The sequence below is a fragment of the Gymnogyps californianus genome, chromosome 20, assembly GCF_018139145.2.
Source record: "Gymnogyps californianus isolate 813 chromosome 20, ASM1813914v2, whole genome shotgun sequence".
Lineage (NCBI taxonomy): Eukaryota > Metazoa > Chordata > Aves > Accipitriformes > Cathartidae > Gymnogyps > Gymnogyps californianus.
In genome coordinates, this window is record NC_059490.1 from 11,852,243 (window position 1) to 11,878,122 (window position 25,880).

Sequence of the window (25,880 nt, forward strand, 5' to 3'; positions counted from 1 at the left end):
CAGAATTAGCCTCAGCGTTTGAACCTGGTTCATAACAGAAATCAAAACCAGATGTGTCAAAAAAATTGAAGAGAAAGAAAAAAAAAATATACATTGCCACATATTCCTGATGTAAATTATGTATTATTTTGTTATTTATATTGCTTTTTCAGTAAAAGTAAAATTTATATTGCTGGGCTTCCAAGATGCTGTCTGCTCTAAAATCACACAACAGAAGAAATGCATGCAACTATCTGTGCAGAAACTGCAAGGTGTTAGGACTTGTCTGTTACCCCAAGTAAAAGAAATAGTGTGTAACAGGCATTTCTCTACAGTTACAAAATAGAAACAAATCTAAATTACTATTCTGCAATAAAATAGTGCTGCAGTGTGCCTACACGTTTTTTGTAAAACACAGGTGAGAAAGAGAGAAGGAAAGGATAGGGAGAGAGAAAGACAAAAGAAAGGAACAAAGTTAGAAAGAAAGAGAGAAAGAGAAAAAAAGGGAAAAATAAAAAATAAAACCAAAAACAAAACAGAAAAAACCTGAAAAACAATACACAAAAAGAAAAAGCAAAAAAGAAGAAAAAGAAGAAACAATAGAAAAGAAAAAATAAGAGGAAAAATAAAAAAAGACGACGACTGAAAATAAAAAGAATAAAAAATTAAAAAGAATAATAAAAAGAAAAAAGAAGGAAAAAAAGAAAAAGAAAAAAGAGAGATGGGAGAAGACACATTTTCCATTCACCGGCATTCAGAGTAAGAACTTGCTTGCTCTTCCTGTTCTCCACAACAGGGTTCTTTAAATAACATTTACAATATTACCTGTTACATGCACAAACCTCTAAATCAGCAGAAAGGAGGATAAAGTTTTCAGAGCAGCAGGACAGCCTGGAAATAGAGCAGGAGACTGATTCCAACACGTTATTCCTAATACGGAAAAAAAAAAAGTTTGCCATATAATTACTTCACTCGCGAGCTGCAGTAAACGAATGGCAAACTGAACACTTAGACACAGTGCTGTCTTACCGTGCTCTTGTGAGAGATTTTTCCAAACCTTCTAGGAGATGATCTTCTCTGTCAAAGTTTCTTTCCTTTAATCTCTCCTGCTCTGTATCCCTCCTGTGAGGCAAAAGCATTTTATACTCCAGGACCATGTATGCAAAATAGCCAAGTAAGGCTACACATGGATAGTGGACGAAAGGGGAATCCCAAAATGTCCTGTATTTCTTTCAGAACTGGAGGGCGTGTAGCTGATGTGCTGCTGCACTGTTACATAATGTGTATGACGGGAGGGAGAGCAGCAACTAGTTCCTGATGTTATGAGCATCCTCCCCTTCCTGCACAGTGTGCTGTAACCTTGATTTCTACATGTGCTCAGTGATAAGGACAGCGTACCCCATTGAACAGTTTTGGCAACCCTGCAGGCAATATTAAAATAATAAAAAAAAAAAATTCTGAAAGAACTCTTACAGATTTTATCACTGGATGGTCATTCTCCTATACCTTAAACTAGCAGCTGTAGAAAGAGAGTAACCAACTTCAAGAGAAATTTTACAGAACCATAGAGCTTTAGGATATGGACCAGTAAAGCATTTAAACAGGTGATTATAACGTAGGACAGGTATTTTAAGTTTAACATTAATATATGACTTCTTTTTTTTTGATCAAGTTTTAAAGGATCTTTCTCAATAGAGTATTTGTAGAATTTCTTCCTCTCTAGAGCTCCCTGTTCTATCTGTTGCTGCCTGTGAGGTTTGTCCCTTTGTGCTTTTCCAACGTACTAGAAAAACTGGAAGGAAACTGCAACTCCTTAAACTATTTACACCATGTTGTATGTGTGAATACCAGGACAGCTAGATGATGAAGATGAGCTGATTTTCAATTTTAGACAACATGTGGACATTTACATATTACAAAATCAGGTTTCTACCTGCGGTCTGAAAGCCACAAGCAATCCCGGAGCCAACGGTGGCATACAGTACAGAGTGCTGCCAGGCAACAGCAGACTCAGAAATGCTGTGGTATGCCAGTACACTCTCAAGGATTTTGGCCTGAGTTATTTGTTCATTGATATTATGTATGACTATTTCAAGGAAACTGTTTAGAACTGTTTTCAAATTAAAGACAAGTCTTAGATCCACTGACTAATACAAAGTCAAAATCATTACAATGATAACTAGAGAAAGATTTACAGGTGCTGACCAAAGATCTACAGAAATAAGGCATAAGGCTCCAAGAGAAACAAGGAAACGCACGTTCTCTTTTCACCTGTCACGTTTTTACTGGACAAACTTGGGCAAGGCATTTTCTTCTTTCTGTGTCTAGTTTCCCCATCTAAAAATGAACATTAAGTGCTTGTGTAAAGCTCTCCCAGAGGTAAACCAAGTTATGTGTACATGTGTTCATGCATGCATATACCTGTATATATCCCATCCAGGGTTGCTAGAGATGAATCTCTTGAAAAATAGACCTGAGTTTTCTGTAGTATGAGCATTCACCTGCTTGACTGTATTAAGCCCATGCTTCTTTGCATTCACTGCTCATGAATGTTCACACTCAGATTTATTTTTTTTATGCGATGCCGTTCCTCTCACCGGAATTATCACTTGACATCCCTTTGTTTAAAATATTCCAGACATCTAATCAGCAGGCAGAAAAAATGTGTGAGCTGTGTGACCCAATGCCACGCCACAAATTTCTACCTTGCTTCTGATCCATGACAGCTCTTCCCAAACCATATAAGACAGCTGTAATTGCTTGAGTGTGAATACAACTCTATATATCTCAAGCATCAAATTGAAGGTGCTTGAACCGAAAGGAAACTTCAGAGTTCAAGAACAAGGTTATACTCTTCTTTGCATTTGCTGTTTTGTCAGGGTTTAAAAATTCTATTTGCATCCTTCCCTTTCTTATTAAATCGGACCTCTCTTTTCTACAGAATATGGGGAATCTTAATGTCTAGTACTGTAAAAAAGAACATATCTTAGTAGAAATTTAAGTGAATTCAATTATATCTAATGGTTTCTAAGCTTTTATTATTCAGCCTCCTTATTTCCCTGTGCTTGGAGACTGAAATCAAGGAAAGGCTATGTAGGGATTGGATATGAAAAATCAGATTTGGAATGACCAGAAGAGGAGAAACATCTTCTTTCCTCATGAGAATGGTTTAAAGGATTGTCTGAGGTACAGTCATTCTGGGAACTGCTTAATCACTCCAGTTCTTCAAACACGACCTGCTCTTTTAGTCACTGAAATCGATAATAAAACTCCATCTGTATGATAAGAACAAGAGAGCACCACTCATTTCTTAGGTGGAGTCAGGGATTAACTAAGCAAGCTCACCGTGCACTCCTTGTACAAATATTCTACACTGCTTGGAAAGTTCTTCCCTCAGAAAACCAATTCTGCACATATTTCCTATTTTTGCACAGCCACTTCTGCCTCTGCCATATCAAAATGCAAGAATTAGTTGCTTTTCTTGCATTAACTTTGATGAAAGGGGTGCCCTTTCAGAGCAGAATGTTTGACCTATTCAATGGCATTCTGACCATGCTGTCATTTTGAGTTAAACTTTGTTTTGTTTCTGAAAATGTGATGGCCTGTAGCCTCAACAATAAGCTTTCTGCAATTTCATTCAAATCAAGTCACATTCTTTGTCTGACTGCAATATTCTGTATCAGCTCAAAAAGTTATATTCTTAAAAACATTTAAAAAACAAATGCTGTTTGCAAGGTTGCTCCTCTGAGATCAGGACACCTTGAGTCTTCAAAGAACTATTACACTGCGGCAAAGCTGATAACAAGGGCTGATTTTCCTAACTTCATGTAACTCTAAAGTTCAATTGTCCCAACTTTTCATAAATTACTAGTGATTTTTTTTCTAACTCCCTTTTCCTAACTAATCTATTTTCTAACTATGAGATGTCTCCATGATGATCTTTCAGAAATGTTGCATATGACATTACAAATTCAAAATACAACATTGCAGACACCTATATACACTTGGCATCTTAGAAGATTTGTTAAGACTTCACACGCTCCTCCTGTGATAAGGATGAAGTGCTCTATTTGAATTCACAAACTGATGGCTCTGTTCTTTATGCATTTCCTTTTCCTGAGGAAAACTACTCTGCTTCCTGCTTTACCCCATTTGATTAACTCCACTGGCTGAACAGGAAATTTGGTCCTTAAAGTACCAGTAACACATAATCATTAAAAAAGGATTGGAAAGGACCCCCACATGGCACCTGGTCCATCTCCCTGCCCCATCAGCAAGAGCAGCTGTAACAAAGGTATTTTTGAACCACCAGAAAACAATTACAATTCAGTATGAGGGGCAGGACTCACAGCAAAAAAGCTGCCTAGTAACCTGAGATGAGACACCAGAGAGTAAGATAATCAGTCAAAATGGAGTCAGATCACAAAAGACCATTTACATCATGGAAATGGACTCATGCTTTTCAGTAAAATGCTCACCACTACTTTCACACGTGACCGCTTTGTGGCACAAATAACTTATCTCACCTGGTCCATTAAGAACATTCGTTTACTTTCTGTTTGTCTTCTGGGCTGAAGTGCTGTTTTCTCTACTAGCTGTAAGACTTCATTCACATTTTCCAGCTTCCTATCACTTAACTGTAGAAGAGACATAACTTCCCTGGCAACACTTTAGTGCGTACTACATACTTAAAAGTTGTTTTAAGATAAGTATTATCTCTTTGTTTGTGCTGTATCCAATGCCTGGTAGGATGGGGCACTGAGCCACAGGAAAGTCTCTCTGTACTTTTTCAACTCAGAGGTAAATACATACATAAATAATGACAATGGTGAGGATTTGTGTCATAGACTGGGTGCCAGACCACCCTGGGATAGTATCTACAAGTCTCAGTTTGCTAGCAACTTCGCACTTCTCATCCAAAAATGTTATCTGCAAAAAATGTATTTTTAGTTCCCAAATTCCTACGCTAAATACCAAATGTACCAGAAATGGAAGAGAAAGCCTGTGATACATGGGTTGTGAGGAATCCAGGAGTTGTATGATAAGGACTTTTTAAAGGTTCTAGGTGACCCACTTCTGTTGGTCTTATCTTTCAGTGCTCTCTAATCTCATGTGGGTATGTTTCAGAATCATTGTCCTTAAAGCTCTTCTGAGCAGAGTATGGTGAAAATGTTCTGTACTAAAGGATGGAGATAGAAAAAGTGACAACTGCATATGCACATCACACTTGGAGAATTACACAATAATATAGACTAGAAATTTCCACTTTCTCACCCTCTACTTCTTTAAATGTCTAATGGAGACATGGAAAATGAAACTGGTAGCTTCCATAAAAATGCAAGACTTCAACTTTATCAATTTGCGACATTTAATTTAGAAGGTGAAAAAGATGTAAAAATAATTCTAAGGACACTTTCTTTCCTCATGACATTCCACCCTTAAACACAAAAAAGAGCTGGTCCATAGAAGCCAACTCCCAGGCACTATAAGTCTTAAAATGAAGATTTACGCAACAAAACAATAGAGCTTCGCACCAATTCTTCCTGCCTTTATGCTCTGGAACCTCAATAGATTCACTGTTTTTATTGGAAGCTTCTGGTAGTTTCTGACAAAGACAATTAATAACACTAATAACTACTGCTGAAAAAGGTGTTCCCAAATATCTCCTCATATTGACTACTGTTAATCATCTTTTTACACTGGTTTGGTTTTTCATTTCCCCAAAGAAAATTCATTTGGTTTGAATATTCCCTCAAACTTTGCAAGATGGCAAAACTGTTTCTTTGGTTTAGTGTTTTGATTGCTTACTGTAACTTTAAGGATTTTAACGTATTTACCATTAACTGTAGCATCTTCTTCACTGGCTTCATCATTATTTTGAAGTGTTCTTTATAAAGTGGGGATAACTTTCTATTAAAAGCAAACTAAAAGACTCCGGTCTAGGCACTTTAACATATGCAAATACAAGTAGGATCCAAAATCTACTGTCCAGACTCCTTTTTAGTTTCTGCAGATTTAAGGTATATTAAAAGCAGCAGTTTAGGGTGAAAAATGTAATGTTTCATTTGCCATCTCCTGATCGAGGCAGTGTAAGATTGCACGTAAGGTGATGACAGGGCAGAGCGGAAAATTTCATGACGGGAACATCTGAGGGTGAAAATGAAAGCTAAGGAGAGTGTTAAACTTACAGTGCTGTGCCAGCAAGCCCATCCCTTCCTGTCTGCTAGTTCTAAGACTTAGGCCAAGGCCAAATTCAGAAACGCAGTAATAACAAAATCCCCTCATGAGCCACCCTTTTCAAAATTCCCATGTGTGCATATTACAAACATTGACGAGGAAGTGAAGGAGGGACAAAGCAATCGGACAACCAATAGCCAGACGACTTTGTGCCTGGATGCACGTCGTCTCACACAGAAGTGACTTCTGAAACGTACTGACTCACTCGTGGGATCCTCAGCCACAACTGCCGCAGTAAAGGCTAGCTATTAGCAGATTAAAGCAAAAAAGTAAAATAGCAATTGGCAGTTGACTGGGCATAAAAACCGGTGTTCTGCATGTGGCTGTCTGCCGGGCTGTGTGCCCTACGCTCCTTGACACAATTTCATCATATTTAGCCTATTGAAGATGTCACTGTCTGGAGCGTAAGGAAAAGCTGGCACGTGGACAGGGAAAACGTATAGAACAGTATTTGTTATCTCTGGTCCTGCAATTCATGCTTGTCACAGCAGGATGTAAAGAAAGACGACCTTAAGATTAGCATGTGCAAAAAGATTTTTTTTTTTGCCTGAGAAATAACAGTGAACTACAGAATTGCAAACGTATTCTCATTTAGTAAAAGCATAGTCTGAGGAGGAAACTCCCATTTAAGTAACAGAGCAGTGGTTGATGTCAGTAGGATTCAGAATTTCTAATCAAGGTCAAATAATACAAGAGATTTAAATACTGGCTTTCAAAAAACAATCCATAAATTTCTGGGCTGAAACAAAGAACAGAATATTGAAGTACAAAAGTAACTTAAGCTCTGAAAGTTAAGAATACCTTAAACAAAAGGAAAGAAAAGCTAAATTCTGCCTACGAAATCACAAGGACTATTTTTATATGGTATAACTGCATTCTGCATTTCTGTGCTGGTTTTCATCCAAAGATATTAAAATATTGCTAAAACATATACAAAATTTTGATCTCACAGCACAGTCCCTAACCACAATGTGAAGGAACATACAGCCAAATGTTATATTTTCTCATGGGAATACGCTAGAAATATCATTAAAACAACGCACTTCCATAGAAACTGCTCCAAAAACTGAAGTTGAATAGAGAATGATATAGTTCTGGAGGCTGATTTTGCCACTCTATAAAATCCTTGAGTAGAGTTCTAAGTCTCTGTTATCATGGAGGGTGCATCACGTTCTCCAGCTTAACAGGACTTGAAAACTTACCTGCAATTCATACCAAATAAATGTTTAAAGTCAGTCTGGGCAATGATGAGGGCTCTTAATCCAGTGTTCCATTACTGATTTCTGAAATGTGGGGTTTTTTGGTTTTTTACCTTTTACGTAACTTTCTCCTAATGACTGATTTCAGAGTTTTGTGTGTCTAATGTAAAATGACTGTTTACATTAGACTTAGTGTAATTACAAAATAAAGTCCATGCTTTGCATGAGATATGAACAGAGACTCTTTCTTCAGAGTTTAGTGAGCTCTGAAAAAGGTTATTATTAAGTCTATTGGGAAGTCCACCAAAATCCCCAGAACGTATTTTCTCACTACATCTTTTCTTCATTTGTTTGTTGACCATCCAATGATTATATGAAATGGAGAAACATTCATCCTAAATTGTCAGTCAGCAGGAGGCAAGCAGTCTTTAACTTGCAAATTCCTATTCAGGCAGTGCTGTTAAAATGTGATGATTACTTGTGTTCTTGATGCTTTATCTCTTTGTTACATACAAAAGGTATGTTTTAGGAATATGTTCACATATGTTCTGACTAATTCTCCACCACTGAATAAAACAAGTGTTTCCTCATTTGGAACTGCCTAGCAAGCAAAACCAACATGTAGGTGAACTTCAGGCAGTTGCTGAAATATGGTACACTGAATAGTGCTGGGATTCATGGAATACTCCTCAAACATAACTCCCATAACTGAAGTCAGTAAAGAAACTTACATCATGCATAGGATTATAGGAGAATGCAGGTTGGAAGGGACCTCAGCGTTTCATCTAGTCCAACCTCCTGCTCAAACCAGGGTCAGCTATGAGGTCAGATCAGGTTGCTGAACAAGCCTGGTTCCTTCAGCTTCTTCTCATGAGCATGTGCCCCAGCCCCGATCATCTTGGTGGCCCTCCACTGAACTCACTCTTCTTTTACTGGAGGCCCAAAGTGGACACAGTGTTCTAGCAATAAAAGATGCAGATATTCTAATCATGCTGCTTTTCCTACCTTACTCTCTTTCTATAGGAATTCCAGGCTAGGGACATACTATTTAGCTCGTCTTTCATTCAGTGAGCAAACATACTGCTTATTTACACAACTCTTGACCACACTGACAGGGAGGATAGCCTTTGAAGCTGCATTTGGAAGGGGGAACATCATTTAGGAGTTTGAAAAGTCACTTATTAAAAATAAAAAAGAGATGTGGAAGAACATATGTTGATATAAAGTAAGGTCAGATTCTAGCAACTGATGGATGGCTTTATGAAGTGGGTTAAGTCACAGGGTTTAATCTATAATAAGCAGTCCTAGTATAAACATCACAGGATTGTTACAGATTAATTAGCAGGTGCTATTATTATCCATAACAATTTTTGTGTCTATTCCTAAAAGGAAAAAATGCAAAATAATCACTTCATGCAGTCTAAATGCTTCATCTAACCATTGCAGTAAGGTGGTATTTGGACTACAGCCACCAAAGCAAAAAAGAGCTGATGTAGACTGTGTACTTCACTGTTAAGTGACAGAAATAGTAAGATTTTTGGTCAAAAGCATGTTCTTGCCTCAACTTGTTTTTATGATGATTCGTTTTGGCTTAGTCATCTGAAACCTGGCAGAAGGGAATGTAAATGGGAATTTTCTGTGACTTTACAACACTGTCCGTAAGGTTAAAGCAGCTCAAAAGAACTCTGACCAGCACAAGCTGAAAACCACTACGTTATTTCCTTCTCTCTCATGTACCAGCTTCTAAGACTTAATTACAATCCGAGAATTCTCCAAAAGAACACGTTGTTCATCTTCCTAGTAGGGCTTTCAGGGATCAATATTTCCTGTACTTCCATGAAGTGTCAAAACCCTCATCCAACATAACACCTCTAATCCTGATTTCCTCCCATGTTTTTGCTTTTGAAATCCCATTTCTTTTCAATGGAAGAGCACATCTGCATGCTTGAAAGACAGATGACTGGCATCCTGAAATGACTTCCCAGTGATAAGAGATAAATCCTCACAGTTAAAAATGTCTTGATTTGGTAGAATGACCATATCAGAAAGATGACTTCTCAAGTACATAATGATATACCCACAGTTTCTGCCCACACAATGTCTGATAGCTCTGGATAAGGAACTAAGAAGTGATAGTTCATGCATGCTTTTGGTAGGTTTTTGTAATAAGTTACTCATCTCTGATCAGTTCCTATCCAGTTAGATGATCATTTTGCAAAAAACACATCACTTCCTCTCTGACTAATTAGCAGAAGTGAATGCACCATGGAGAACGAGCAATCATTTTCATCAGAGAGGTATTCCAGGTCAGTGTTGATACACACAAATGAGCACGGTATAAGCTAACAATCAGCAATCCATCAACTAATTTTTAAATAGACTGCAGGTTTTAATATTGATAAAGTTGAAAAAGAGAAAAAGGGAATGTAGTTCCTCAGCACAGAAGACAGCAGCACGACTTTTAATCTTTAGTTTTCCAAAAGAGCATATGAGCATGGGAAATGAAAGCAACTAATTAGTGGTCAAAGAAGCTTCAGAATCCTCTTCAGGCCCTCCCCTTATTTAGCAGCTGTAACTAGGAGTAATGCCTTTGCTTATAGTCTCCAAGATGACTTGCTGAAGGCCAACACATCCTCATCATCAGACCCACCTCTTGAACTTAGCCCATCTGGACTTCCTCAGAGACTATGTTTTGTAAAACTGGATAAACAAAACTGTTTCATTTTTAATTCTGGTAAACATGATTAAGCATGGTATGTTTCTCTAAGTATTCAAGGTAGCAAAAAATGATGTAAGATGGTGAATGCTCACTGAAGTACACAGGAGTCTTTCCCTTCAATTTCAGTGGCTTTGGCTCAGAACCCATGAACAGCATGAAAAGTAATTGCTTATCCAGATGTTTATCTAGAATGCCTTTGTTCTTATACACCAAGACAGAATTTCATAGAGCATAAAGGCAAGATTTGTGTCTCCCAGCTTTTCTTTTAACAGACAGTCCCTATGAATTCCAGAGGTTCTTAGAGTGTTATAGAGTTCTATAGAGCAAAGTTACATAATCATGATCTCTGATTTCTTTCAGATACTTATAAAATTGAAAACATTTTCTAAATAGTAAATAAAAAAATCCCACACACATAGTACAATAAAGTCAGCTGATTACAGGTTCAGTATGGTACCCAATCTGCTCCTTTCAAAGCCTCTTTCTTAGATGAAAGAGTTTATAGTTCTGTTCCTCTCTCAACCAGACATGGATTTCATTCAAGTTACTTTTTATGCTAAATACCACTCATAATGTGTACGTTCTTTGTATTATTACATCAGCTATAAAACCTGCACCTTTGCTTATGAATTAACTTTGAGGATAATGAACAAGTTATAGAGGGCAGGGATTGGGTCTCTATCTCTTAAGTTTCATAATACACACTGGATGCCTTTTCGCTGCATTTAATCAATTAGAAATTACCAGACTTGGTATAGTGTAACTGTGAAATCCTATAGGCTGTATTATGTCAGCTGGGAGCAGAATTTGGAGATCTCTATATTTTTAAACTGTGCTTCTGAAGTAATTGTAAAATGATCATTACCATTTTAGTACCTTCCTAATTCAGTCACGCTCATAGGGGAATAACCATTTTACTGCTACTTGCCAACGGAGTCCCAACCAGTCAGAGAGGTGCTCTGTGCACTGAAATCATCAGGCTAAAGGAAGATGGTGAACACTACACTGGGAGTGGGAGCGAATGAGTATGTGAGAGAATCAGGTAGGTTAAGAGCTCTCATTAGTTCTTAAAAACCCCCCAGTATTGAGATCCACTATAAGTTGCTGTTTACTCTTGTCTTGCCCATGACAACCCAATTGTTAATTGCAGTTACAAGTATACATCACTATGCAGATAGGGAACCAGAGAGCCTTCCACGTAATCCAAACGGATAAGACAGAATATGAAATAGCAGTCCAGAGAACGGATCCTATTTTCCTGAGGTTATATGGCAACACAGTGAAATATGTAAGACTATCACCAAGTATAATTTTTAAGGTTTCCCAAGTTCAGCACCTAAAAAGCAATCTGAGAATTACTTTTGAAAATCTTGGCTGTAAAGCTGCAACCTACTCTGTGAGATACTTCCAGCTAGGAGAGGACAAACTCTACAGAGCTCTTCGGGGAGAGAAGTCTCCAAGACTCAACAGGTATCTTCATTCTGTACTGTAAACTGTGGTTAAACACACCATTTTGTGACCTCTAAAAAGAGGAGGAAAAAACAGAAAGAGAAAGCAGCCCTTGCAGTTGCACAAATGTGGAAAACGAAATACTCTATTTTTAGGCATGAAAAAATCAGTCCTCAGATTGGTGAGTCTCAGGGAGGTGTTTCCAGCAAATACAGCCTTCGCCTGCGTCTGCCATCATGATATAATATTTTCCAGACTACTAACTTCTGTTTGACTTTTTTTTTTTTTGAAACACACTGTTTTCCTTGTTCCTCGTTTCATACCATCTGAGATACAGCTGACTTTCTGTGGATGAAATGACTACTGAGAAAATTAAAGTATGACTGAGGAAATCCCAGATCCTGTGTGATGTTACCAAACACAGAACGTGAGTCAACCTAATTGGTTGCAAGAATTTACTGTCAATTTTGTATCTTAAAATCCATTCTGTAGAATGGCAGGAAAGATTCATCAAAACACCAGCATTTTTAAACTTCTTTCAAGAAGGATACCAAAGACTGTGTAAAAAATAAGCTGTAATAATAAAAGGACATAAAGTGCACTCGTTTTTAAACAGATGAAGCTGAACCCCAGCAGAAGGAAGCACGCAGGTAAATGAGGCAGTTCAATGTAATGTTGTGGGGCGGCAGCTGAAAGAAAATACTTTATATGAGGTAGTGAAGCACCCAAACAAAGCTGTCTCAGAAGTTACTGATTAAAAAGAAAAAAAATCAAGTTAATCCTTTTCAAAATGGATTAATGCAGAATATGAAGGCAGATTCTTCTAGGGGAAAAGGCACCCAGGTTGATAGTTACAGAATAGGAAAGTTAACTTCTTAGCCCTCTCAGTTCATAGGTAAGGACAATATTCGCTTCATAATCTACTAGTTTACTTAAATGTGCAGGATTACTCCCTTAAGTATTCAATGTCAGGGACCTCTCCGGTCAATAATAAATACAAACATTGCTAAGCTTTTAGCTGCAAGTAACAGATGCCTCTGTCTGCTTCTAAACTTTTAGAAACTATTTTAAATATCAAACAATTATGAAGAAAATATTCTTCAAAGAACAGGTTTTTTTAAAAGTTAACATGTCTGCCCTGATTAATCACAAGCTGAAAGGAATACTTGATGACTAGCATATACTTCAGTTAACACTATTTCATAAAACCTGGCTTGACAGAAGTATAAGATAAATTAATCAAATAATACAAAAGTTGAAAGATGCGCCAGCTGGCTCGTGCTCAAGAAGAAATACATCGCCTCTGAACAGTAGGAAAGACTGCAGTAAAGCAACTGACCAAGTGGGCAGTGCAGTACAGTGTCAAGCCATTTTCATGTGTTATTGACTTGCTTTAGAACACAGTTCTGGACAAAGAGACTACTCACATATTTCAAATAAACATACGCTACTTTGGATGACACTGATGGACACTACATTGTGGAGCATAAAGCTCTAAAGACTCATTCTTACAGTTTAAGGTCAAGGACTCTCATAATGAATGAATATTATGATATTGAATGTCTAAGATTCACAGCCATTGTGCTGCCTGTTTGGTTTGCATCTTATCAGAGCTTTATATGAAGGCACAATTTGTAATGCCAAGTTAAAAGCTATTCACAAATAAGAAACTGTTTCCCTTAAAGATCACAGTGAATATTATTTGTTTCTCAGAAATAGTGTGTATACTTGTTCTTTACAGTACTGCAGTAAAGATCACTTCCTTAGGACATTTGAAAATGAGCCAAACACCACAGAAGAAGAGTTTTTGTTTAGCATCAAATTCTTAAGTTCACGTGTCTCTAAACAAAAAGCAATGCCTGTGACATAATGAACCAAGTGAAAGAGTTTATAAAGTGCTAAAGCTAAAGAATTATTTAAAGAATATTCAATTATTGACAAATGGTGCTAAGCAAAGCCTGGCTTGGGACGGAAGTATTCTATTCAATACCCACAGGGCTCAAATGACTTTCAGTGGCAAGAGTGAATTAAAACCAGTAACACTTCTGACATAAGAATGTGATCAGAAATATGTGTCTCTAACCATGCGAAGTGCAGAATACTATCCTGTATTTTAGATAAACCACAAATTTACAATCTTTTCCATACCAAAACCTGATGTGAACAGATTAAAAAAAAGGAAAGATTTTCACTACACAGAAAGCTTCTACATGAGGCTCCAAGGCTGGTAATAACAAAAGTTGACTCTAACATTTGTCTGTGGGCTTACGAGCAAGAACCTATACACTAAACAAAACACACTGACTAACCCACTGCCACTGTTCCAGTCTTTCTAGACATGTTACTTCCATATTTGTAATGTACAGATTATTTCCACACAATTTCAGCTTTAGGTTCCCAATGTTATTTTTTTATATATATATATATATATATATAAAGAAAGTACAGCACCAACTTTGGTTCTGTCCTTAGACTGAATGTTGCTAAGTCTACAAGCTGGCACTAATCACTAAGAACTTTTCTCTCATTTTCCTTAGCTAAAATGTAATCTAAATAATCTATTTCTCCATACTTCAAGAATTAAAAGCATGATCCCAACCTACTAAACAGAAGTCTCCCAACTGTCTTGTCCTTGCTCTAATGTTTGCTGTGCATAACAAGCCTTCTGTGAAACCCTCTCTCTAGCTTAACTGACAGAGTTGTCTGTACACAACCTCTGAACGATGAATTCCACTCAACTCCTCAAATTGTAGAGGAGTACTTAGGAGAAGTTATTGACTCAGGTCTTACAGTAACCAGCTGCAAAACTGTTGTTTCCAGAATGTAGTTATTACATTTGTGTAAACACAAAGAACACTGTCAGGCTAATGAATGGCCAGGTGATATGATACTATTCCACACTGAAAGTGATACTGGTAACTGAATGCTTACTATAGGAGTGCTGATCAGTGGGGCCAACAAAAACTGGGGCTTTGACATGACCTTCTGATGGGCCCTTAATCATTCATTAATTGCATATACCCGTCAACAGTCCATTATGTACCAGAACTGGCATGATATACAAGTACAGAATTGGGTTCCTCATTTCAGTAAAAAGAAACTAAACGGTATGAATAGAATAGGCTTGTCCCTTTTTACTGACATTATCCTTTGTTGAGTCAACAGTTTAATGAGCACGGTGAGCTTTTCTTTTAAATTTTGCAATAGTAATTACAGTATACAACAGACTCTTTTACGCCCTATTACTTAATTTGCTCCCAACATCTTCATTTTCAGAGATTCCAGATGACTGAATATGGAAACACAGATGCACCAATCTGGTGTTGATATTTTCTTTGCAACTGCCATCAGCGAACCATGGAGGAGATTGACCAACGAAGTGTTCCCCTGTGAGCAGCAGGAATAAAGTTGTGCCTGCGACTGTGCCAGTCTTTCCCGCAGTGGGCCCTGTTACAGCCACCAGCAGCTAATCATTAGCACAGTGGCATTAACACCAAATGAAGACATTGGTGGAACAGAGAACCATTCTTCAGTCTCAGCAAGGCTGGGTGGTAGAGAGGCAGAGAGTTGCTCAAACAAAGGTGACCCTGGATACTAATGAAGAGAACTCAATTTACTGTATAAACTCTCAGGTCAAACAGGTTAGTGAGTGGTAAATTAGGGCAACTCCAGGATTAAACGACTTCTGAGTAGAAGTTTTCTGGATAATAATTTTTATTGAAAGTATTGAAGCTCTGCCTAAATCCCTTTTCGGAGTTCAGGTTCTCATCTACATCTAGGCTAATATAACACCTTTGGTCTCAAATTATGCTGCTGAAGAACAGAATTTGTATAATGTCTTGAAAACATAAAAGCCTCAGCTATGCAGCTCTTCAGCCTGGTCATTAACCTGTCTCTCAGACATTGAAGTTACTTTCACTATTACAAGGAAGTAAGCAGTTGTTTGCATCATGTCTCCCCACCACCAAGAAAATTATTTGTTCCGTAACAGAGTAAATAAAGTTGTCTTCACATTATATTTCCATTCCGGTAAAAGGTTTGTTATTTTGACAACCAGATTATGTTTGTATGAAAAAAACCCCAAAGACTCAGACATCTCATCATGTCCTACAACTGAATCACTATTGTCAAAACATCTAGTCATGGTGTCTCCTGCCTTAGCAATCATGTTCCCCTCTGCACCCTACTAAGAACTGCATGCTCTACCCGTTTCCAAAGACTAAAATTCACAAATTCTGGTTCTACCATACCAGTTAGATCTATCATACCTTTGGTCTGATGTTCCCATTCTCAGCTGGCACCTCAGACATTTGGAGCTGCAGACATGCCACGGTTGCACCTTCCAGCTCCTTGGTGCTTTCCCTCTTGAAGTATCCATAAATTAAATAACAGGCAAACAAGAATGATTTAGACACATGCAATTATCCTATTTAGTAATTGAACAAAATATTATGTCTCATACTACAAAAAGCCAGACAATTAAAGCAATAGAGGGTTGTTAAGCACACTACACTTAAAGTTCAGGAAACTAGTATGTTTCCATATGCTGTTAATCCTACTGAGTCTTACCGTTTTCACTATTGCACTAATACAGAGCTCAGTGCATCTCCATACTACAGACTAAATATATATAATAGAATTGGAGTACAGCATGGGTCATTGTTTGCTGTTCTTGATTAAAAGTAGCACATTCAGTTATCTTCTATCAAATCTACTTGAGCTTTTTTATTAGTGTTCAGTTTTGTACTGGATATTCCTTATCAACTGCCAAGATTGAAGTTTTCTATGCTCTACCTTGCACCAAATTATTTTGAAAGTTTAAACCAGAATGGTAGCACTTTCAAAAAAAAAGTATTTAAGTAGAAAGACAAGTGGTTTTCCTCACATGAAGAAGAAAAACTTACACCTGCTTTGTTGAGAAACTCCATTACCTCCATGCTTTATCATCTGAAACTAAGCAGAAGGATGGCCCCAGCACAATACCTGAGTATCTTCTGATGCTCCTGTCAGAAAAGGATTTGAGGAATATAAAGAAGTGGAGTAGAGAGATAGGATGAGAGAGAACAGAATTAAGGAATATGTAGAACAAGAACAAAAGTTGAGGGTGTATAAGGTGATGTGAAAGATGTAGGACTTCAGAGAGGAACAATAGTGGTGATGGCAGAGGAAAGAATAACAGAGGGCAGGAATTCTTGAAGAGGACGGTTTAGGGTTAGCAGAGACAAAGGAAATTTTTTGATACAATCCTTTATGGTAGAAACGTTCACTTACACCCCCCCATTTTTTTTTATAGCACTTGTCAAATTCTTCTCGACTACTTTGAGCTAGGATTTTCTTTTTGTTTCTCTCACGGCTGAATGAAAAAAAGAAAATCTGGAGCCTAAAAGAGATGTGCCTTAGCAGTTGAGTTCTATTTTGGCAGACGAGGAAGCTCAACAGTTTGGAAATAGTAAAAACAAAACCAACCCCCAAATACTTAGGACTTCGGATACGCATCGCAGCATGCACTGCCACCTGGAGACAGAAAGTCCCAAGTACAGCTAAAAGCAAAGGTCATGTTTCAAAAGGAAACTTTTACCTCTAAATTGATTTTATTTAAGATAGCTAGTATTTCTATTGAGTTTTCCCTGATGAAAATCTATTAGGGCAGTGAAAAGACGATCTTTTTAAAAAGGACATGGACTCCCATTTTTAAAGGACATTTATTATATGTTGCAAAAAGTTGTGAAGGCCTTTATATCTGTACAACATTGCACATTTCAGTGATTATACCAGTCAGTGCACAAAACCCATCTGAATGGTGTCCGTTTTCATGAGAGTTTAGAGATTAGGGTGACAGGTATCTATCTTTAAATAAGAAAAGACAACCCTTAGTTCAAGTGCAAACCTACAGAGTACATCAAAGACAAGCCTGTAGCATGGACAGGCAAGTGGAAAATACTGTGGTTCAACTTTCAGATGAGCTTAAAGTTCTTGTGGGTATGTCCTCCACTCAGTAGCCTATGCTTTTGTGTCTGCTACTAGATTAAAACCAGACCTGTGCTGTGGTCATACCTCTGCTTCACTCTGAAAGCATATCTATGGTCCTGACAGAGGATGATCTGACATAACAGACTGACTACTATAATTCAGAACATTACACAAACTTAAATCCACTGTTACAGAAGATCCACTTAAATCCACTGTTTGCAGAAGAACCTTAGCACCAAATAACCTACACAATAAGTGTATCAAACACTGCTATGCTATGGTGGATCTAGGCCTAACAGTATACTGTAGTTCACAATCAAGTAAAGAGAAATTTGCTCTGATCCTCAATGAGCATTTCTCAGGTTTGCAGGCTCCCAGTATAGCCCTTTATGCTCAGATACTAGTTAAGTTCTTTCAGATGAGACACTGTTATTCATCAGATATGAACGACAGACAGGGCACTATTTATTATTTGTTAATGACTTGTACTCCATTACATTTTTATTCTCAGTAAGTTTTCCTGAGAAGCTCTCTGTTACTCAAAGCTTAGACAAGTTTGGGCTTTAAGCTAAAGTTTGTGATTATACAAGCTAATGCTTTGAACCTAGACTGTGCCTTTTAATCTACAGACTCAAACAGCTTCACAAATATTAATTCAGCTTCACGACATCCCAATGAAATATAAATTATTGTATTTGTATTATCTAAGAGAAAACTCCAGGCAATAACTATAATATAGTACTGGGCTTGACTGCAAGTCCTCTAAGGATGTTTACCAATTCCATTCTTGTCTTCATTCCTCTTCTACTTCTGTTTTTTATACTAAAAAAAGAAAAAAGAAAGAAACAATTATTTGTGGGAAAGAGCACATAACTAAGAGTAACAGTTCATACTGACAAGGATTTACAGCCCTCTTCATGATCTACATAAAATTATCTCAGTATCCTTTAAGTTAGATTGAAATTTGATAGGCTTTCCCTCTACTATATAAAATAATGCTTCCTGGCAGGCACTGTGAATCTGATCCTCCTCTCACACAGTTCAATTACCAGTTTTCCAATGAAGCGGACTACAACCTCTGTAGCAGAAACAGAATGAGGCTTTTCATAATTGTAGGGAGAATAAAATCCGATTCAGGCACAGACAGTTATTTACTAGGCTGTAACTGCTGGGATTTGGCTACTGCTATAATTTTATAATCTATGACTAATCTGTGCTTGCTGCTGTAAGAATTCTCATTTGGATTTCATGGACTGGCAGAAACAAGGACTTAACAGTCATTTAGTAAATTAAATCACAGATATTTAGAGCAAGCTGAACTTTCGACTTGTTTCATTATACTCTTGAGAAATCCATGTTAACATATCATGCTCCCCAACCAGATTTAAATCCAAGGAAGTACAGGTGACTCTCAGCTGTCTAACGGTAAACAATCCTCATTCTTTTATCTAAGAAACCAGTTTGAGTGGTATCTTTCAGTGCTGTGATAGTAAAGAAGCATATCCGCTGGGTGATAACTATGGCACAAGTAAACCAGCTCCCACAATTTTGCCGCTATGTTGTCTAACCCTGATCTGTGCAGCCACAGGCAAGATCTGAGAGAAAAAAAAAAGTTGCTCTGGAAGTTTATGTAAACTGACTAAGGGAGGATAGATTTCTGTTAGAACAGCAGCTGATGCATATCAACAAACTGTGGCTTGCAAAATACTGTAGGGGTTTTTTTCTGTAATCAAGTTATACTAGCCACCATTGCTGAAATTTAATAGAATTCTTCATGGAGACAAAGATTTATACAGAGACCAACTTAAAGCATCATCGGTTCTAAAAAATACACTTAAGTTTGTATCTACAAAGAAGAATTTTTAAACAAGAACTATCACAATCATAAATCCCTAGTGGCTAGGTATTTCCTTTCACCCAGACACTTCAATGTCCAGGACAATGGAACAGTTTGCTGTTCCTAACTTGCTTTCTGATGTTTTCTTCTTTGATCGGAACTGAGAGAGAGCAAAACTTAGACAATCTGATGCACTTACTTTATTCATGACCCAATCAGCGTCTTCAATGGCTCTCTTAATAATCTGCTGGATTCGCTCAGGATCGTCTTCATCAGCATGAACTTTGAAACTCTGCAACATTCAAAGTGTTACGCTGACTAGCCAACTTAATGCAACAGTTGTCAAAATAAGGATCACTTTTAAACCTCAAAGAAAATATTGGATGCAAACAAACTGTTGGTCTGAAAAGGTAAAAATATACATTGTAGCACCTGGCTGTGCTATTTCCATAACAAGTCCTGTCAAATGTAATTTCATATTAAGTATTTGACTCCTTTCATACATCATCAGCAAAAAAACCCAGAGAACTTCAATTCAGAACAAGAATTGAAATTGTCTGGTATGTTAAAACTAGAAAGACACAGGACAACAGGTATGATCAAAGGCATGAGATTACTTCCATATGAACAATTAGATGAGATTTACCCAGCTGGGGGTTGGGGGCAGGATATATATATTAAAAAATGACCACCAAGGAACCAGTAAGTTTCACCATAAAAAATGTGTTTAGGTGAGTAAGGAATGATTGCTCACTCTCTTGATTAACACAAGAATTAGAGATGAAAGCCAAGGAAAACAGAAGGTTTCAGATTCAAAGCAAACAAAAAGAAATGCTCCTTTGCGTACTCCCAGTATAATCCTTCAAATCCAGTAATGTTTCAAGCTTGCCGAAGAATAATTTTTTAAGTGCCAGCAGTTATAAAAAGTTGGTCCAAACCACAGGAGTTAAAAAACAAAAACACCCCCAACACGCTGAATTCCACCAACAGAAAAGAAATCTGTTTCTCACCTGCCTGACTGCATGTCTGTAATGCTGACGAATATTCTCTTCAGGAAGTTGCTTACAGCATCGAAGCAGGTAACGATATAACTGCAAAGAGTTCTGAACTAATTCAGCGTTCGGTAGTGGGGCCATTATCAAGCTTTTTAGCTGTTGAAAATAAAACACACAAAATACCTAACAAATTTTATTAAAAACACAGAAATAAAAGTGTAAAGTAATTTTACAACAATGAAAACAGGGCCAGAGAATTAAGGATTAGCAGCATAACTTGAAGAAACTTTACAAGAAAACACACTATGAAATTAATCAAAACTTGCTTAGTTTATGGACAGATAGGGGTTAGTTGTCATTGATCAAGGTATTAAAATAGAAAAGTGTGCAGTTCATGCAAGAAGATCACTTTATGATGGTAATATTAAGGTGTATTGCAATATTAAATTTTTTCTAGTTTAAAAAAAGACCCAGTGTAAGCTGCTGTAAGTATACAAAGCAGTATCGCAGCCCTGAGGGAGTTTTCTACTTGATAAGCCATGATTCTTTGATTCATTGAAGCTGCCAGTGCTTTCCTTGAGCATCCATGAGAGTCCATCCACATGGTGACATTGTAGAACGAGGACGCTCGTAATTGCTACAAGTGGTGTTGGAATTTAACAATACTTCCTAGTGTCATTCTCTCAAGAATATCTTGTGAGCTGGTCTATGAATGTGAGGCTTTAACTTGAAGTAACGTATAAATATAGGAGAAGACAGGCAAAAATATTGATAGGTTTGAAATTTTCCATTTTTTTGGTAACAGCAACAGGAAAAGAACAAATCTAACAAGTTTCACCTCCATAACTATACTTACACATATTGTAACAGTGAGTCCATCCAAGCTATATAAAGTGCTAATCAAATACTGTAAATGACTTGTCATTTAACAGATGGTTACCATCTGCAGAGAACTAAATTAACGTTTGGAAAAAAGCACTTTTACATCATTACTCTTAAGAATAAAGATAATAAATAAGTAACTGAATAATGAAGTAGGTGTATGGCATTATATTAGCACTTGTTATGATACTGACTCATCATTTGGAATTTTTTTTTTCCTTTTTCTTAAATAATTTAAGTCCTTCGACCAAATTTGTTTCAGAATAGAACACCACAGCTATCGCATGCCTAGGCTGTATATTTGCATAGACTAGCTCTTCTTGCAGTGGGGAAAATCTCCTCACTATGTACCTATAAAATGCCCATCATAATGGGATATGTACTATTGTAATCTGTATTTTCGGTGAAACAAAATTCCCTCTCCGTCTATAAGGAGGTATAAATTAGCATACCTCTATAGCAGTAACAAGAGCTATGCTGATTTACAGTAGCAGAGGTCACTGAAAATCTTCAATTTTAGGCATAAAAAGTATGATTCTTCTATGTGAAGAAAATTAAAGAATTCCATGACAAAAATGCAGAATGTGTCTTATTCTTGAGGGATGGGCCTCTACAACTGCTTTACTTATGGCACGAAACCAAGGTACAAAGTCATATCTGAGCATCCCATGGTATTGGTTTTTTTCTGTTCATTACTGAAAGATTGGGTGAAATCTATGCTATATTGATTTTTTGAATCTACCTACCTTTCATCAAAAGTAACATCTTGTAAAACGAGAGGGAGCTGTTCCTGTGGCAGAGCTTCTTGTCTACAGGAAATGTGTGAGAAAGCCTTGCAATATTAGCATTATTATCTGTATTGGAATTGTGCCCATACTCTTCAGTCAAGGATTCAGGCTCTGTCATGGTAGGTACTATATATACATACATATCTAATGAAAAAGTTTCTGCCACAAAGAATTTACAAGGCAGATTAATGACAAGTCATAAGATGAGGCAGAATGAGGCAGATGAGCCAAACAGGTGGGATGGGAATGGGGAGGAGGTGACAGTAATATGAGCCTGTTTTTGTGTAGACTAATAGAGCACACAATATAGCTCACCACCTGCTTAGCCGATATCAACAGGCAAGTTTTATAACACTATTTTTTTAAGGACCTGCAGAAACATAGTGAGTCACAGCTGATGGGTGTCATGGAAGCCCCTAAGAAAGGCTCTGATGACACTTCAGAAAAAGCTTTTCTAGCCTCCAAGGGAAAAACATGACTTAAGTACTTAAGGAAGTACTTAACAGGGTTACTATCTCATGAGCCGATGATGTAAATTATTAAAACTAATTCTAAGATATACAACAGGCTTAAAAGACATAAACCTTTGAAGAATGTCAGGATTCCTTTCCAGCTTATTTATACTGATATCTTTCCTTACATCTGAAATGGGTTCTGTGTAGCTCATTTGTGACTTTACTCAAAATCACTTTAGCAACACTTTCAACAAGCAAAGCCCTTTCCCCAAAGTATTAGAGTATATAGATTTACAACAAATGGTACTCCAAAACAAATGCTGATCACAGTGACTAACTCCCTAGTGAAAAATACCCATAAAAGTTTCAAAAATCCCAATTTGATGTTCATTACCAATATGCCACATTTTTTGAGATTGCAATGAGCTGAAGGATCCATGTATGGTGCTGTTTACCCTGATTCTGTTATTAAGATTATAAAAAACCTAACCAACCAAAAAAGGCTGTTGGACCCCAAGCTCTGTAAACACCACTATAATGGCTGCAATGACTTTCCATTCAAGCTAATAACACCACAGCTTGTCAGCTACCTGCACAAGATTCAGCTTGGTCACTTCCTTAGTTAATCATAGGTTAATGACTACCTATTTGGAGATCTTGGAAAGAAAAGTAGACGAAGGCCATTCCCAAGATGGATAAATGGGTGATGCCAATGTCAAATATGGCAACTGGAAATCGTGTTGGTTTGTATTGTGCTGGTAGTGCCCCATCCAGTGCAAGAAGGACTAATACACATCATGGAAATACAAAAAGTGGATCAAATTTAACATTTAAGATAACAACTTTGATTTGGTTGTTATTACTAAAGTCTGGAATAAAGATTTTAGGGACTAAAATGGTATAACATTTAGGAGATATTCCACGGACAAAATGCAGAAAGTAGCATTTCCAATTTTTAGTTACAGGTAACTTAGAAGTAGATGATGTTGACTGGATTAAATTTTCAAACACCCCCTTCTCTCAACATGGTTGAGTGCGATATCACGATGTCTTGTGGGCAAGAAAATCTTAATTAGTTGGCTCCTGGATTTTGTCATCATAACCGTTACCCTCTGCCAGTTATCTACTCCTCCCACAATTGACATGCCGTAACAAAGGTAAATCTGCACCGGCCTCTGACAGGTCAGCGATGTGCCAGTAAAGCTCACTCACCTCTGAAGAGTCCCATCTTTCTCTAGTATCTAAAACTGACCAGTGGCTTTCTGCACTTTGAGCTTCACGGGGTGTGTCTGCTTGTGACTACTTGATATGTTCTATCAGTAAAGTACGAGATGAGGTAAGATTTCACAATGATCCCTCCTGAGAATTATTCACAGCCAAAATATAGTTTCCATTAGCTTTCAGGAACAATTATAAAACCATTCTTCCATCACGAGGGCAATAAGTTGGCTCTATACTGCTGCTACAATCTTTTCATGCTGCTTGTTTGATTCCAGTTCTGTTTTCTCATATTTGTTTAATAAAAGCCATTCGGCCTCACACACTACAGAAATTGGATACTGTCCAAAAAAAAACAGTTAGGGCAGAAAGATGTTACAAAAATTCAGAAATATAGACCAAGAGCTGACTTCAAAATTGCTTCAGTCTGACCAGTCCAATTGCTAGCTCACTTTCCAGGCACACAAGATGTGCTAATTATGGCTTTACCTAAAAAGTTCAGCTTAAGATACAGATCAGAATACTCCCAGGCGTCATATCTTGTTTTCTTCCCATCTTTTTTCTCTAAAATATCATTTTCTCTTTGCAATGAAACCTATGCTGGGCATCAGCTCCATGCATTTTTTGGTTTGGATTCATTTCACTTTGGCATTTGAGTACAGGAGGTGATTATACTCTCGATAGTCCGTAGAGAGATCCCTGCATTCCCCCTCCAACCAGTAGAAAGATACGCGACTCCAAAACGTGACTCAATATATAGACTGAATTACTCCCTGCCCTTCTCTCCACTGAACACAGAAGGAGTAGAAAAACAAGAATTATAATATAGATCCTGCAGTTACAAGCCTAAATTAGGTAGGATGATTCCAAGTCTGTGTCCTATTTTCAAAACAGAAATACAATCATAGAACGGTTTGGGTTGGAAGGGAGCTTTAAAGATCATCTAGTCCAACCCCCGTGCCATAGGCAGGGACATCTTTCAATAGATCACATCTGACCTGATGGGGCTTTAAACACTTCCAATGATGGGGCAATAATATATAATACAATATCAGATAACATCAAATAACAAAAAAGTTTGTTTCAGAGTGGCTCTCAGTTTTGTTCTGGCATACTGGACACCTCATGGTATGACACCCCATCTGACTTACTTTCCAAGTGTTGAAGGTCTCAACAGGTACCTCAAGCCAGTATATGTACATGTTGTTATTTTTCTAACTGCAACATGGGGTTCAATCCTAGGGCTTCGCTTCCAGCTGAGAGCGCCGAGGGCGTATTTCCAGCATACACCTTTCACTCCACCCTTGATATCGCTCTCAGCACTAACTTCCTTCCTTGACTTCTTTTCTAAAGTTGTTTTCTCAGGAACCCTTCTAATACAAATGGACTTTCAAAATAGATTCTGGTACTCTCCTTCAGTTTCTTCCTAGCACTCAGTTCAGTGATCTCTCTGTATACTCCTACTACGTGTCAGTGAGAACAGAAATGAAACTTTGAAAATTGTCTTGTTTTGTTATGCAAATGCCTTTGCTTTCCTTTCCTGCTTAGGATATTTAGTTTCACCTGACATCTGGCTCTTTCTCTCCTACTATTTAAATTGAACCTTCAGTGTTCAACTGGTATTACCTTGGGTCTATACTCAGCTCTCTGAACTCAGTGCAAATTAGAACTGGGCATAGGATTCAACTTGTTACTTACACAGAACCTATGGGAATATGGGGGTTTTTTTACCATCCAGTACAGAAATCTAGAATATGCAGTTGGATTCAAGTTGATCTGAATCTAAACTTAACTTTACACACAGGTTTTTCAGGCTAGATCCTTAGCTTGTAAGAACTGCTATAGTTCCACTGACCCTAAGAACCTGACCCTGTATTTCACATATTCCCACTAAATACAGTGAAACATCCCAATTCAATACAGATCCCAAAATATAATTTGGGACTAGAACCAATTTGTTGTTTCTAGGCTTTGATGTGTAAACTCATCCTATGTCATTGTGCTTTAATTAAACCTAAGTGGTGTAATAGATTTCCTGTTACAAAAGCAAAGATCCCTCGTGTTGGGAATGTACAGGACAGCTTGCTTCAGCATAAAGAAAATAAGCTATGGGAGAGAGCAAGAAACCAGAGTCACATAAACACATGAATAT

At 37.5% G+C, this 25,880-nt stretch overlaps 1 protein-coding gene across 4 annotated transcripts in view; it reads right to left on the minus strand.

Moving 5' to 3' along the window:
• Nucleotides 1–8,325: 8,325 nt before the first annotated feature.
• The window catches only part of LYRM9 (LYR motif containing 9), a 50,050-nt gene continuing 32,495 nt past the window's right edge, over nt 8,326–25,880 (minus strand). For 2 of the 4 annotated variants that reach the window (XM_050908714.1, XM_050908715.1), the window contains exons 3-5: nt 20,401–20,541; nt 19,590–19,682; nt 17,281–18,375 (exon numbers count right to left, since the gene is read on the minus strand). In XM_050908714.1, coding sequence (XP_050764671.1) covers nt 18,358–18,375; nt 19,590–19,682; nt 20,401–20,526 — 237 coding nt within the window. In that variant the 5' untranslated portion in view covers nt 20,527–20,541 and the 3' untranslated portion in view covers nt 17,281–18,357. Of the gene's footprint in view, nt 8,375–17,280; nt 18,376–19,589; nt 19,683–20,400; nt 20,569–25,880 lie in introns of those variants that run through there. The other 2 variants (XM_050908717.1, XM_050908716.1) reach the window with 2 other exon arrangements.